Source organism: Dromiciops gliroides, chromosome 1 (genome assembly GCF_019393635.1).
Source record: "Dromiciops gliroides isolate mDroGli1 chromosome 1, mDroGli1.pri, whole genome shotgun sequence".
In the NCBI taxonomy this organism is placed as follows: domain Eukaryota; kingdom Metazoa; phylum Chordata; class Mammalia; order Microbiotheria; family Microbiotheriidae; genus Dromiciops; species Dromiciops gliroides.
The window spans coordinates 27,989,801-28,005,494 of record NC_057861.1 but is presented as its reverse complement, the minus strand read 5'-3'; the positions used below and the strand labels follow the sequence as shown (position 1 = coordinate 28,005,494).

At 45.2% G+C, this 15,694-nt stretch overlaps 1 protein-coding gene across 2 annotated transcripts in view; it reads right to left on the bottom strand.

Moving 5' to 3' along the window:
- Positions 1-15,073, bottom strand: part of TMEM116 (transmembrane protein 116) — a 52,398-nt gene extending 37,325 nt beyond the window's left edge. The window contains exons 1-3 of one of the 2 annotated variants that reach the window (XM_043976248.1): positions 14,899-15,073; positions 12,805-12,851; positions 11,983-12,046 (exon numbers count right to left, since the gene is read on the bottom strand). In XM_043976248.1, the coding sequence (XP_043832183.1) occupies positions 11,983-12,046; positions 12,805-12,851; positions 14,899-14,946 (159 nt within the window). In that variant the 5' untranslated portion in view covers positions 14,947-15,073. The remainder of the gene's footprint in view (positions 1-11,982; positions 12,047-12,804; positions 12,852-14,898) is intronic. The other variant, XM_043976247.1, reaches the window with a different exon arrangement.
- Between the last annotated feature and the right edge of the window lie 621 nt (positions 15,074-15,694).

Here is a 15,694-nt window from a genome sequence, read left to right as displayed (position 1 = left end):
GGGGCAACTAGGTGGCACAGTGGATAAAGCACCAGCCCTGGATTCAGGAGGACCTGAGTTCAAATCCAGCCTCAGACACTTGACACTTACTAGCTGGGTGACCCTGGGCAAAGTCACTTAATCCTCATTGCCCAGCACAGAATAAAAGGGAGAAAAAGAAAAAAAAAGTGAAGGACCTACTATGTGCCAGGCATTGTGCTAAGCACTTCCTATAGGTGGGGGCCTTTGATCTAAGCCTCAAGGGAAGCTAGGGACTCTTTGATGAGATGCATACCAGACATGGGCTGACAAAGGTATGGAGATGGGAGATGGAATGTTATATAAGTGGAAGAGTCAGTATACGTTAAGTATAGAACAGGCCTGGAATGGTAGGCTGAAAGCAAATTGTATTATAGAGAGGCTTCATGTAAGGAGAAATTCCCTAAGAATCCACACTGGAGTGGAATACCTCAGGAAGCAGTGAGCTCCCCCTCACTTAGAAGTCTTCACTCTAAGGCTATCTTTTTGTTTGGAAAAACATTGATCTCTATGGTTTTCTGAGGCTCTTTCCAGTTCCAAAAGTCTGTCATCCCAAATTCTGCTTAAATTAAGACTCAGCTGTCCCACCTGTGGAAGAGAGCTTGCCAACCCATCATGATCTTCTATTGTAGATGAAAACGGAATTGCATGAATGCCCTCCTAACGTGAAGAAATTGCAAAGCCACTTCTAGGTTGATGCTTTCTCACATCACGCAATCACAGAATTACAGAATCTCAGAATCAGACAGGATCCCAGTGACCATTCAGCCCAACCCAGCGTGACACACCTGGGAAATTCTCATCCAACCTTTGCTGGGATACCTCCAGTGAGGGGGAGCTCATTACTGTCCAAGGCAGCCAGTTCTAATTTTGGATACTGCCTCATTCATTCAGCAAGACACCTACTGTGCGCCAGCCACTCTCCTAGGAGATGGGGAGCCAAAACAGGCATTTTGGATGAGTAGAAATAGTGGTAACTGGAGTCAGAGGACCTGGGTTCAAATCCCAACTCTGATGCTTACTACCTGCATGACCCTGGGTATATCAGTTTATCATTTTAGGCCTCGGTTTCGTCATCTATAAAATGAAAGGGTTAGACTAGATAGTCTCTGGCATCCCTTCTGGAGCCAAATCTATGATCCTGCTTGCATTCAACCGGGGAAAAACAACAGAATAATCATTTAGAAGCTTTTCCTTCCATCCAGACAAAATCTTCCTCTTTGCAACCTGGTAGTGACCTTGGCTAACTTGAGCGTGTAACCTCACGTGTTCTCTGGTCTGAGTGAGCCTTGAGAGAGAATAAACACATTCACAGATCCCACTGAGCTGTGACGTGTCCTAAGCTGGCTACTGTTAATAGATGAAAAATTAAAACCAAATAATAAAGTGTAAGGCTGGAGTGTGTGTGGGGGGAGGAGCACAAAGCTTCTGTGAGCAGTGCTTCAGGAAACAGCTCTGTTTGCCCAAGGAGTTGTTGGGAAATGTCCCAGAAGCCTCAGGCAAGGACAGGAGGGGGTGAGGAAAGAGCCTGTCTGTGCTCAGGTGGAAAACCACGTAAACGAGATAAGAATCTGCCAAACCATCAAGAAGTATTTACTGAATCCCTACTGTGTGTACCAGTCCTGTCTCCAGGGAGAACAGGTGCAAAGAAAGGGGAAACACAGTCATAGGAGAAAACTATGAAAATATTCAAGGGAAACTTACAAAAGCCCTGAACGCAGCCGAATGTTTGCATAGCCCTTTATTTTAAGCTAAGAACAATGTTAGGAATTGAGGACACAGGAAGTCTGCATAAATGTGACCCAGGGATGTACCTTGGGAGGGTGAGGGCCCAGAGCCATCGCTTTGGGGGGAGGGGAGAGAGAGAGGTATGTGGTACCAATGTGGGCCAAGTCTGACTCTCCAACCCTCCCCCTTCAAATATTTTTATCTGGATTTAGCATGGTAGAGTGGGAAATAACTGTGCTTTAATTGAAGAATCACAAAGGTTGCTGAGTCCAGCCATAACTAAACCAAAGACCCCTCTATGGTACATTCCTTTCTCCAACTTTTTTTTTTTTTTTTTGGTGAGGCAATTGGGGTTAAGTGACTTGCCTAGGGTCACACAGCTAGTAAGTGTTAAGTGTCTGAGGCTGGATTTGAACTCAGGTCCTCCTGACTTCAGGGCCGGTGCTCTATCCACTGCTCCACCTAGCTGCCCCGGTACATTCCTAACAAGCCATCATCCAGGCTTTGCTTTGTAGACCTCCAGAAAAGGAGTCCTCCCTCTCTGCCAAGGCAGCCCATTCCTCTATGGGAGTGGACTTAAGATTTAGAGTTCTGAATATAATCAGACTCCATGCCCAACTCTGCTACTTCCTGTCTGAATGACATTAAGCAAGTCATCATTTCCTCTCCTCTGGCCAAGGGTATGCTGGTAAATATTTAACAACCAGACTCTCTCCATATGGAAGGTGGGGGGGGGGATTGGAGATTTTTGCACCCACACTTTTAAGTTTAATTGCATTATTAACACTGTTTTAAGTGTAGACAGTAGACTTCAGAAAGTCTAGCTTCTAGACAAGCAATAAATCAGGCTTCATTTGTACTGATTTCTGAGCTGTAAATGCTCACAGTGAAAATTTAACAATCCTAAGCCTGTTGGAACTGGTTCCAGCACACTCTTGCCTCTGGGCTTCACCTGTGAAATGAAGGGATCAGACCAAATGACCTTTAAGGCAGCATGTACAATACAAGTTCTGGCTCTGCAGTCTGAAGATCTGGGTTCAAATTCTACCTTTGCTACTTACTAGCTGACCTTGGGCAAGTCATTTCTCCCTCTCCCCCCAAGACCTTAGTTTCCTCTTCTGCAACAGGAGGAAATCAGAGTGAATGGTCTCTAACTAAAACTTAATGGTCTCTCCTAACTAAATCAGGATCCTATGATTCAACTCTAAATCCTATGTCTATCAATCAGGAAGCAGTTATTAAGTACCTACTAAATACCTAGTGTGGGCACTAGGGGATACCATAGCTCATAGAGCACCAGGTTTGGAATCAGAAAGACTCCTCTTCCTGAGTTCAAATCCAGCCTCAGACACTTACTAGCTGTGTGACCCTGGGCAAGTCACTTCACCCTGTTTGTCTTAGTTTCCTCATCTGTAAAATGAGCTAGAAAATAAAATAAAATGGAAAAACTGCTCCAGCATCTCTGCCAAGAAAACCCCAAAAGGGTTCACAAAGAAAACTGGAACAACTGAATAACAAGAAGGGGAACTAGACCCTGCCCTCAAGGAGTTTATATTGTACTGGGGGATACAATCTATTCACAATATATCTTCCCCCAAAAAACAAACAAACAATATACACCCCCAAAATACAAAGTAGTTGTCTCATTTTGTTTTGTAGGGGAGTGGGGTTAACAACTGGGACAAACAGGAAAGGTGTCTTGAAGGAGGTGGCACCAGGGTCATGCACTAGGAGGAATAGGGGAGGAGAAAAGGAATTCCAGGCAGGGGGAACAGTGAGGACAAAGGTGCAGAGGTAGGAGGTGAAATTCCATGCTCTGAGAACAAGTAGGACTGTTTGGCTGGAAATAGAGTAAATAAAGGGGAATGATATGAAATCTGTCTGGAAAAACAGGCTGGGGTCAGCTTGTGGAGGGTTTTCTCATTAAAGGATCATAGATTTAGGGTTGGAAGAGACCTTAGAAGTTCATTGACCTTAGGGGAAGCTAGGTGGCACAGTGGATAAAGCACCAACCAGCCCTGGATTCAGGAGGACCTGAGTTCAAATCTGGCCTCAAACACTTGACACTTACTAGCTGTGTGACCCTGGGCAAGTCACTTAACCCCCATTGCCTGCCAAAAAAAAAAAAAAAAAGAAGAAGTTTATTGACCCTAACCTGCTCATTTTAGAGATGAGGATGCTTGGGCACTGAGAGGTTAAGCTCCTACTTGCCCACAGTCAAACAGTGTCTCAGGCAGGATTTGAACCCAGGTCTTCCTAACTCTAAGTTCAATGGCCTACCCACTATGAAAAGTTTACATCCTTTCAGAGGGGCAACAGGGAGCCCCCCTAAAAGTTTTTCAGTGAAGATTTACAAGGATAACTTAGAAGCCATGAAGGTCATGTGTGCTTTAGGAATGCCACACGGGTGGTTGCATGGGGGATGGATTAGAGAAGGGAGAGATGAATTTGGAGGCTGTTTCAATAATCTAGACAAGAGATGATGAGGGTCAGAACAAGCAGGGGAGTAGCGTGTGTAGAAAGAGAGCTACACATATAAGAAATACTGTGGGGGGCAGCTAGGTGGCACAGTGGATAGAGCACCGGCCCTGGAGTCAGGAGGACCTGAGTTCAAATCCGGCCTCAGACACTTAACACTTACTAGCTGTGTGACCCTGGGCAAGTCACTTAACCCTAATTGCCTCACTAAAAAAAAAGAAAGAAATACTGTGGAAGTACAATCAACAAGACTTGGTAATTGATTGGACATGGGAGGAGTGAGGGAGAGGGAAACATGGATGACTCTTAGATGGCAAACCTGGGTAACTGGAAGAATGGAAGGGTCTCAGATAGAAAAGGGAAGAGGTAGGGGCGGCTAGGTGGCGCAGTGGATAAAGCACCGGCCCTGGATTCAGGACCTGAGTTCAAATCCGGCCTCAGACACTTGACACTTACTGGCTGTGTGACCTGGGCAAGTCACTTAACCCCAATTGCCTCACTAAAAAATAAAATAAAATAAAATAAAAATAAAATAAAAGGTGCTTGAATGAAGAGGAGAGTTGAATCCATGGGAGCTGATGAGGAGAGTGGAGAGGGTAGATAGGACACAGCTCTGGAGTCCACCAGTGCATAGAGGGTTGGGAAATGGGCAATGAGCCTGCAAAGGAGACTGGGAAGGAATGATCGGACAGGTAAAAAGAGAAGCATAGGGGCAGCTAGGTGGTGCAGTGGATAGAGCACTGGCCCTGGATTCAGGGGTACCTAAGTTCAAATCCTACCTCAGACACTTAACACTTACTAGCTGTGTGACCCTGGGCAAGTCACTTAACCCCAATTGCCCGCCCCCAAAAAAGAGAAGCATAAGAGAATAATGTCATGGAAGGCCAGCCAGGAGGAGGGGCTGGTCAATAGGGTCAGAAGCTAGATAGAAGTCCGGAAGACTGAAAAAACGTCTTTGGATTTAGCAATAAAGACGTCATCGGTCACCTCTCAGAGAACAATTTCAGTCGAGTAGTAGAAATAGAAGCCAGATTGCAAGGAGCTGAGAAATTGGAAGTGAGAGAGGGTGAGTAAAAGCCACAAGCATAGATAGCTTTTTCTAGGACCATTGATTTACAATTGGAAGGGATCTTAGAGGTCATCTAGTTAAACCTCATTTTACATTTGAGGAAAATGAGACCCCGAGTAATCCAATGACTTCACCAAGCTCATAGAGGTCATAAATAGCAGAGGGAGAATTCAAACCCATGCCATGCCCTCTGTCTCCAAACCCAGCACAACAGGTAGCTGTGAAAGGAAGAATTGAGTAGGATGGCAGATGGAAGGGATTGAGGTTCAAGTGCAGGCATTTTGGGGGCAGCTAGGTGGCGCTGCAGTGGATAAAGCACCAGCTCTGGATTCAGGAGGACCCGAGTTCAAATCCAGCCTCAGACACTTGACATGTACTAGCCGTGTGACCCTGGGCAAGTCACTTAACCTTCATTGCCCTGCCAAAAAAAAGTGAAGACATTTGGCAGGATGGTGGAGATCTGAGCATCTTCTTGAGCAGTGTGGAAGGAGACAGTGGATAAGGAGAGATTGAAAATTAGGAAAGGAGGGGAGACAAAAAGAGATGGAAGAGACAAGTTAGAGAAAGAAAAGAGAAACAATGGGATCAAAGGCACTAGTAGACAACACCCTTTTCCCTGAGACTGAAGCAAAGGAAAAGAAAATAGGAACATATGAAGAGAATCTGGAATTGGATAGAGGAGGGAGGTCCCAATGGATGGCCTCAATCTTTTTGTTTTGTTTTGTTTTGTTTTTTTTACAGGGCAATGAGGGTTAAGTGACTTGCCCAGGGTCACACAGCTAGTAAGTGTCAAGCGTCTGAGGCCAGATTTGAACTCAGGTCCTCCTGAATCCAGGGCTGGTGCTCTATCCACTGCAGCACCACCTAGTGGAGCCCCCCCTCAATCTTTTCAGTGAAGCAGAGATCCTCTGCTAATAAGCAGGTGGGAGTAGGGAGTGGAGAGGGCTTGGAAACAGAGGAGGTTTCTAGCAGCTCAAAATCCTGTTATTCCTTGGAGTTCAAACAGCTTTGGTAAGAGAGCTGGAGAGGTTAAATGCGATGTTTATCTCTGAAAAGTCTATGAGCCTCAGGCTGGGGGTAGGTTGTAGGTTGTTTTTGTTTTGTTTTGTTTTTTTGGTGGGGGGGGGGGCAGATAGGGCACCATGAGACCAACCCAGTCATTCCACTTCCTTCTTTCCCTCCAGCTACCTTCTGTGTCACCATCCAGTCAGCAAGTCTCACCGCACCACCTAAAAATCTAGGTACTCACCTTACTTTAATGAAGAATCATGGCTTTACCTTAAGAGGGACCTTAGAGACAATCAAAGGTGACATTCCTAAAATGCAGGTCTAACCTTGTCACCTACTTGCCCCCATTAAAATCCAGTGGCTTGGGGGCAGCTAGGTGGCACAGTGGATAAGGCACCGGCCCTGGATTCAGGAGTACCTGAGTTCAGATCCGGCCTCAGGCACTTGACACTTACTAGCTGTGTGACCCTGGGCAAGTCACTTGGCCCCCATTGCCCCGCAAAAAAAAAAAAAAATCCAATGGCCTCCTGTTGCATCTGGGATCAAATATAAACTCTCTCGTCAGTCATTCAAAACTCAACCTGGCCAAAACTACCTTTCCAGCCCTCCCACCCATCCCCCTTTCCTTATTCCATGGTCCAGCCAAACTGTTCCTTGACACAGGACACATTTCCCTTCTCCACACCTTTGCACTGGCTGTTTCCCCTGCCTGGAATGCCATCCCCCATCCTTGAATTCCTAGTTTTCTTCAATATTCAGCTAAAGAGTTACCTCCTACATGAGGCCTTACCTGATTCCCCTTCCCAACTATTAGTGCCCCCCCCAGTTACATTGTATCTATTTTGTATATATGCAAATGTCTCTCTTGATTAGATTATAAACTTCTGAGAGGTTTTTTTTGTCCCCAGTGTCTAGCACAGTGCCTGGCACATAGTAGGCACTTTATAAATAATTGTTGAGGTTTTGTTTTTTTTTCCTGGAAGGGGGTTGAAGGGAAGAAAAATAAATGTTTAACAGTTGGAAACAAATAATTCTAAAAATGCTTGTTGATTGAACAAATCCAACTTCCTCGTTTTCAGAGATGGAAACTGAGGCCCAGAGAGGTAAGGGGATACAAAGGAAACACGAGACAGAAATCCTGTCTGCACACATTTTATAATCTAACTAACTGAGGGAACAGAGCCGATACACAAGCCAAATGAAGAATCACACTGTTCATAATTAAGGGAACAAAAATTCAAACCCAGGCCTTAGGCCTCCTTTCCATTGCTTAGTGCCTCCTTAACCTCAGCCTTAGGCCTATGCTGGATCAGAAGGTCCTGTTCCCTCCTTACTCCTTAAGGGCACTTCAGCCTTCTCTGAATCATGCTTTCCCAGTCCTCGACCCACAACAGAACTCAGATTCACACAATAGAAAGAAATGTTAGGGAAGCTTGAGTCAGAGCTCAGTCATAGTCAATCATTGACTGAAGAGAGTATAAGATTCCTCCATCCTAGGGTTATTTCCTAGTCCCCCAGTTTCCTGTTTTCATCAGGATGAGTCCAATGGACCCTTCATAGAAACTCCCCTTGAAGTAATCAGTAGAGCCTTCACTGATAGCTCTGATGTGTCACTCACCAGCTCAAACTCCTTCCATGGCTCCCTATTATCTCAAAGATAAGATGCGAGCATGTGTTTCACAGTTAAAGCAATTCTTAACCAGTCTCCAGCCTCTGTGGCAGCATCACAGTAAGTGGATGACCTCAAAGTCTATAAATTTGACCTCTGCCACTGACCAGTGGTGTGACCCTGGACAAGTTACTTAACCTTTCAGTGTTCTAAGCAACTCTCTAAGCCAGTGGTCCTCAGCATGTAGCCCAGGGACCTCTGGGGTTCCCCAAGACCCTTTCAGGGGCTTCATGAGGTAAAAAATATTTTCATCATAATAGTAAGATATTTTAACTTCTAATATGGTAACTACTGATAGATATAATCCACAGAATCCCCCAGAAGCTTTCTAGGGTTCTCAGTAATATTTAAAGGTTTAAAGGGGTCCCAAGGACAAAAAGTTTGAGAAATATTGCTCTGAGTCAGTAAATTGCGTAAGAGATGCCAACCTGCATTGGTAGAAGGTGTTACTTCAAGGAGTTCCTTATGCCTGTAAAACAATAGGGTCAGTCCCTCTTCCTGTCCACAGTCTGACTTCACTCTAACTTTCCAATCTGTTTTTCTACTATTCTATCAAATTGACTCTATATTCTAGGGAAATTGGCCTTCTCTCCGACATTCCTTTGCAAAGATCAGCCTCCATCCCTTCTCACCTCCACCCAGAGTGTCACTAAAAATACAACACACCAGCCCCTTCCTCCATGAGCTCTTTGCTGATACCACCTGTTGTTAGCCCCTTCTACCCACCCTGGCCACCCAAGGGCACATAGTGAATAAAGCGTTGGGCCTGGAGTCAGAAAGACCTGAGTTCAAATCTGACCTCAGACACTTATTAGCCCTGTTTGCCTCAGTTTCCTGATCTGTAAAAGGAAGTGGAGAAAGAAATGGCAAAACCACTCCAGTATCTTAACCAAGAAAACCCCAAATGGGACCACAAAGAGTTGGACACAAGTGAACAACAAACCCAGCCTGAAATTTCTTTATATTTACTTTCATCATTTTTTTTTTTGGTGAGGCAGTTGGGGCTAAGTGACTTGCCCAGGGTCACATAGCTAGTAAGTGTTAAGTGTCTGAGGTCAAATTTGAACTCAGGTCCTCCTGAATCCAGGGCCAGTGCTTTATCCACTGTACCACCTAGCTGCCCCAATATTTACTTTCTATATTTTGTATGCATTCCACATTTACTCATGTGCATCATATTCTTTTCTCTTAGTACAATATAAACTTCATGATGGCAGAGGGACTGATCCATGTTTTTTTGCAGCCGAGCCCCTGGCACAGAGTTAGAGATTTATAAATGCTGTTTGATTTGACTTCAGTGGAGCTAACTTCATGGCTATTTCCCATCAATGCCTGAGTATTTTAAGAATCTGAGATTTCATCAGCCTAGGTTATCTCTCCATGACATAGCTCCTACATCTTCCTATGTTGTGTGAGATGGTCTTCAAGAGCCACTGTGGCCCAAAAACATCTCTCCCCCGAAGCCAACCTGGGGACGTGTCCCTGAACTTAGCTTGACTGATCCTCAGATCACAAACAGTCCATTTATCTCTGGGTCAAAGCCCATTCATTCCACATTAGATAGCTCTATTTTAAAAAAAAAAAAAGGTTTTCCTTGCATTAAGTATCAATTTGTTATTGTTCAGTCTTTTTAATTGGGTCCAACTCTTCATGATCCCATTTGGGGTTTTCCTGGCAAGGATACTGGAGTAGTTTGCCATTTCCTTCTCCAGCTCCTTTTCCAGATGAGAAAACTGAGGAAGACTGAGGTTAAGTGACTTGCCCAAGCTCACTCAGCAAGTGTCTGAGGCTGTATTTGAACTCAGGAAGATGAGTCCAGGCCCAGTGCTCTGTGCTCTATGGTGCAACCTAGCTCCTCAAGCCTCAGTTTGCCTCTCTGCCACTTCCACCCCTCAGTCTCCTAATTAGTAAAAGAGAATCATGATGCAAAGGAGTGAGTGTTAGAGTTAGAGGACTTGGGTCCAAATCCCAGTTCTGCCATTTATCTGAAGAAGAAATTGACCCCAGGCTTCCCAATAATGTCACATGATACAGTGGGTAGAGCATGGCATCTGGGGTCAGAGGTCTCAGATTCAAATTCCAACTTCACCTGTATGATCTACAGCAATAATGGCAACAAAAATAATAGCAAATATTTCTATAATGCTTCAAAGTTTGCAAAGCAATTGACGCATTTTCTTATTTGACCCCCATAACAAAGGGATATCACCCTAATGAGTTAGGGCTTAGTCCTATCTTTCCTGCACTTTATCATCTCCAGAAACTCATCATTCTGAAAGATGAAATCAACTTGGAAACTCACACTTCCTCAGCTCATTTCCTTCCCTGGCCTTATGAATTCATCGTGTCCCTTGTTTGCATGCTACCACCTTCCCATCCCTTTTCAGCTTCTTTTTATGTGTTTCAGAGATGGAAACCGAGGCCCAGAGAGGCAAGGAGATACAAAGGAAACACAAGACAGAAATCCTGTCTGCACACATTTTATAATCTAACTAACTGAGGGAACAGGACTGATACACAAGCCAAATGAAGAATCATACCGTTCATAATTAAGGGAGCCAAGATTCAAACCCAGGTCTTGGGCCTCCTCTCCATTGCTTAGTGCCTCCTCAGCCTCAGCCTTAGGCCCATGGTGGATCAGAAGGTCCTGTTCCCTCTTTACTCCTTAAGGGCACTTCAGCCCATTAGACGGTAAGCTGCTCGAGGGCAGGGAGGGTCTTATGCCTTTCTTTGTATCCTAACACTTAGCACAGCGTTTATTGACTCTTTCTACCCCCATTTTGCAGATGAGGAAACTGAGACTCAGGTTAAATACCAGTCCAGGGTCATACAGCTAATGAGTGTCTACAACAAAATTTGAACTCAGGTCTTCCCAACTCAAATGCCTTGCTCTATTCATTGTACCAGCACCTCCTCTTTGGTTGAATGAACTCAAATGAACCTTATTCTCCTCCTTTGTGAAATGAAGGAACTGGGCCAAATGACCTCTAATGTCCCTTCCGGTTCTAAATCTGTGTCCTGGTGAGTTAGAGCTGCAAAGGCTCTTGGCATTCATCGGGTCCAATTTCCTCATTGAAATGAAGATGAGGAAACAGGCTCACAGGTGGAAACTTTCCCCAGATCACGCAGCCAGAACATTAGCAGAGCTGGGGTTGCATCTCCATTCCAATCTAGTGCTACCCTTCCAGGGTGTTGTAGGCACTGGCTTCAGGAAAGTATAAAATGCTAAAAGAATACAAGCCATTGTTATAGTTATTAATATGGTTGCTATTCCGATGTCTTTTTTTTCAGCTGTTGGGGCCTGGATCTGCCTCCAGTTCTAGATGAACTGGAGGCAGATTTTCCTTCGTCCTCAGTAGACCTGGCATAGGACTCATGGGTGCGAACATAATTAGCATCGACTGGGACAGCTAGGTGGTGCAGTGGATAAAGCACCAGCCCTGGATTCAGGAGGATCTGAGTTCAAATCTGATCTCAGATAATTGACACTTACTAGCCGTGTGACCCTGGGTAAGTCACTTAACCTTCATTGCCCAGCAAAAAAAAAACCAAAAAACTTTAATTAGCATCGACCAACTAATAAGCTGACAGTACACAGATAGGTGAGTATCTGCCTATTGGCTGATACTTGACCTTGGGCAAGTCATTTAATCTCCCTAGGCAGCAAGATATCCTTGTGAGCAGTAGACCTGGAGTCAGGAAGATCTGAGTTCTAATCCTTCCTCAAGATTCCTCAGGGAATTCTGCCCTACTTAAACTCTGTTGGATTCAATTTCCTCACTGAAAAATGAGGAAAATAAAAGCATTTACCTCCCAGAGTTGTTGTGAAGATAAAAATGAAATAATATTTGTAAAGGATTTCATGCTATAAATGCTAGGTGGCTTAGTTTCCTCGTCTGTAAAAATGAGGGGATTAGACTACACGACCTTTGAGGTCTCTTCCATCCCCAGCTCTATGATCTTACTTCTTATGCCAGGGGTAAATACAAACAAAGGTAGAGGCTTTACTTACCACTGGGGACTTCATTATGTTCTGGAAGACAGTGTAGGCAATGATTGAACTTGATCCTATGATGCTGACAAAAAAAAAGAAAAGGGCAGTCATTCATTAATAAAGACAGTTATAGGGCAGCTAGGTGGCACAGTGGGTAGAACACCAGCCCTGGAGTCAGGAGGACCTGAGTTCAAATCCGAACTCAGACACTTGACACTTACTGGCTGTGTGACCCTGGGCAAGTCATTTAACCCTCATTGCCCCACAAAAAACAAACAGATAGATGATAAATAAATGGATGAATGAATTGATGAATGAATGAATGAATGAATGAATGAATGAGTGAATAAATAAATAGAATTAAATAAAATAAAATGATGGGGTAGGGGGAGACTCCTCAGAGGTCCCCTCCAGCTTTAGATCCATGGCATTCCGCTCCTACTACAGCTCCCTAGCTAGCTTAACCGCTGTCTGCCTCAGTTTCCTCAACTATAAAGTGGGGATAATAATACACCCACCTCCCAGGGCTGTTGTTTGGATCAAATGGATTGGTGAACCTAAGTCAAATAGATCCACAAACCTTAAAGTGCTATAAATATCTCAGCTGGTACATGGAATGTCAAATCATTTCATTTGGAGAGAAAAAAAAAAGTCTCAACTTCGGTTGCATCACTCTTTACTTTCAAGTTGTTGTTAGGGGGAAGAGTACTAGAACACTCTAAAGGGAGGAACATTTCAACACTGTAGAAAAAAGACAAACCATGCCAGAGGGAGGGCTCTAGATTGGCTAAGATTCACTCAGACTGCCCTACCTACCTCGGGCAGGCGAAATGGACGTACCTGAGAGTAGCCATGACAAACTGTATCCACTGTATCGAAGAAAAAACCTGGGTAGGGAGAGAAAAGGAAGAATAGGAAAGTGAGTTTTTCAGTGAAAAAAAAAAATCTGGAAGGGTCCTTGGCAATCTTCTAATCCAACCTCTTCATGTTACAGACAGGGAAACTGAGGCCCAAGGAGGTCATAGGATCACAGATCTGCAGCTAGAAGGGTTTTCTAGAGGCCTCCTAGTCTAGCCAGCCATGTTACAAATGAGGAAACTGAGGCCCAGGGAGGGTTTAGTGATTTCCCCTAAAGTCATACAGATAGCAAGGGGGCAGAGCTGAGATTGGAACTCAAGCCCTCTGACCCCAACACCAGAGCTTCCTCCAATTTCACTTAGCTGTTCCTAGCCAAGCAGCACCCAGCTGGCTAACCAAAGGACATTTCCAATTAATCAGCCCACAAGCATTTATTAAGTGTTATTACTATGGGACAGATACTAGGCTAGTACCAGGAATGAAACAGCCTCTTCAAGTGCAAGTATATAGAGTAAATATAGAGAGAATAAACCCAAATAAATAGAGGGCAGTTAAAAGTAAGGGAGCTGGGGGCAGCTGGGTGGCAAAGTGGATAGAACCCTAGGCCTGGAATTAGGAAGACTCATCTCCCTGAGTTCGAATCCGGCCTCAGACTCTTAATAGCTGTGTGACTAAGTGAGCAAGTCACTTCACCCTGTTTGCCTCAGTTTCCTCAACTGTTAAATGGGCTGGAGAAAGAAATGGCAAAACCATTCTGGTATCTCTGCCAAGAAACCCCCAAATGGAGTCACGAAGAGTCAGATAGGACAGAAACGACTCAACAACAAGAAGTTGGGGAGGGAAGACACTAGGAGCTGGGGGGATCAGTAAAGGCTTCTGGCAGAACATGGTCCTTGATTTGCTCCTTTAGAAGACTAAATAGGGGGCAGCTAGGTGGCGCAGTGGATAGAGCATCGGCCCTGGATTCAGGAGTACCTGAGTTCAAATCCGGCCTCAGACACTTAACACTTACTAGCTGTGTGACCCTGGGCAAGTCACGTAACCCCAATTGCCTCACCAAAAAAAAAAAAAAAAAAAAAAAAGACTAAATAGGAGAGGGGATGGAGATGAGAAGAAGGTGACAGAACAGAGATGGGGAGAAACAGCTGCTAAGGCCGGGGCTCCACCTTCTCTCCTGGGGCCCACAGGGCCCTAAAGCTAATGGGGTAAAAGCACCGGTCTGGGAACTAGATGACCCGATTACTTCAGAGCACTCAAACTCCTGGATCACCCTCAGAAAGCCCATTTGTGCCTATGAGATGGGGGAGGGAAACAGCCAGAATAGAGGAATGGGGTGGGGGAGAGAAAGGGAGAAATGAGTGAGAAAATGAATAGAAGGCAAGAAGGAAAGAGAGAAAGAAGTATGACAGAGACAGAGAGATGGGGAGGAGAGACAGACAAGGAGAGAGAGGAGGCAGGGAAGTGGAGGGAGAGACAGAGACTGAGATATAGGAGAGAAGCAGAGATGGGAGAGAGGCAAAAGGGGAGCAGAGTAAGAAAGATAAGGAGAGACAGAGAAATGGGAGGAGGGAGGGAGGAGGAGAGAGAGGCAGAAAGAGAGAGAGAAACAGAGAGAGGGAGAAGGAGAGGGAAACAGAGACAAAGAGCAAGTGAGTGAGGGAGACAGACAGAGATAGACAGAGACAGAGGAGAGAGAGAGAGAGAGAGAGAGAGAGAGAGAGAGAGAGAGAGAGAGAGAGAGAGAGAGAGGAGAGAGGAGAGAGGAGAGAGGGAGAGAGAGAAAGTAAGAGGAAGAAGAGAGAAGAGAAGAAAACAGAGGAGAGGAGAGGAAAGGGGAAGGGAGGAGAGGAAAGAAGAAATGTGTTTCAGCTAAGAAGAGAAAATAAAAAGAAGACTGAGGAGGGGACTATGTGGGGCTGAGACACTGAATAGAGTTGATTTGCCATAAAACTAGAGAGAGGAAGAGAATAGAAGAATGAAAACATAAGAAATGGAGGGAAGAAGGAGGAGGGAGCACCCAGGAATGAGGAGTAGAGGACAGGAAGAAAAGAGGAGAGGGTTCCCAGATGGCCTCACCTCGTCCCATTTGTCTCCCAGGTAGCTGGCCTCAGACGGGAGGGCCATGGGGCCCCAGGTCCCAGCGATCCCCAAACAACTTTCCCTGGCTCTGTGTCCTGTAGTTTCTGCCAGATGACTCCGCCCCTCGTCCAGCCCCGGAGAGCTCCTCCCCTGCCCATCCAGCCGTGCTCCCTGAGGTCAAGGAGGGAGTGTGTCAGAAAGGGAAGGAGGAAAGCACAGGTAAACCCATTTTCTCCTTGACTTGAATTCTGATTTCTGATACACAGAATGGTAGAATTATCATTGGCCCTCGAGATTAGGCTATCCAATATCCTTCACTTGACAGATGAGGACACCAAGGCTCAGAGTGGACTTCATGCAGCTCACCCAATGAATGATTCTAGAAGGAGAGCAAGTAAAGGGGCAGAGGAGGATAAAAAGCAGTGAGAAAGAGGGAGGGAGCGGGGTAGGGGACAGAGGGTAGGAATAGGGAATAACAGGGGACAAACTGAACGAAGAGAGAAAATGAAGAGAACATCGTGGGGCAGGGAGAAGGGTGAGCCACAAGGCAAAGGAGGTGCTGCCAGAGAAGGGCCCCTACTGTAGTTACAGACAGAACAGTAACTAAGAGTGCTCATGCCCGACAAAGAAAGTCAGGTCCCTCCATAGCCCCTCCTCAAGACAAATTCAAATGAGAGAAAGGAGATGGAGAGAGCTTGGATTTGGGGACATAAGGGACCTTGGAGATGACAAATCCATGGACTATATTCCCCTACAGTGGAGAGGCAGAAACCCCAGAACCTTGGAATGTAAC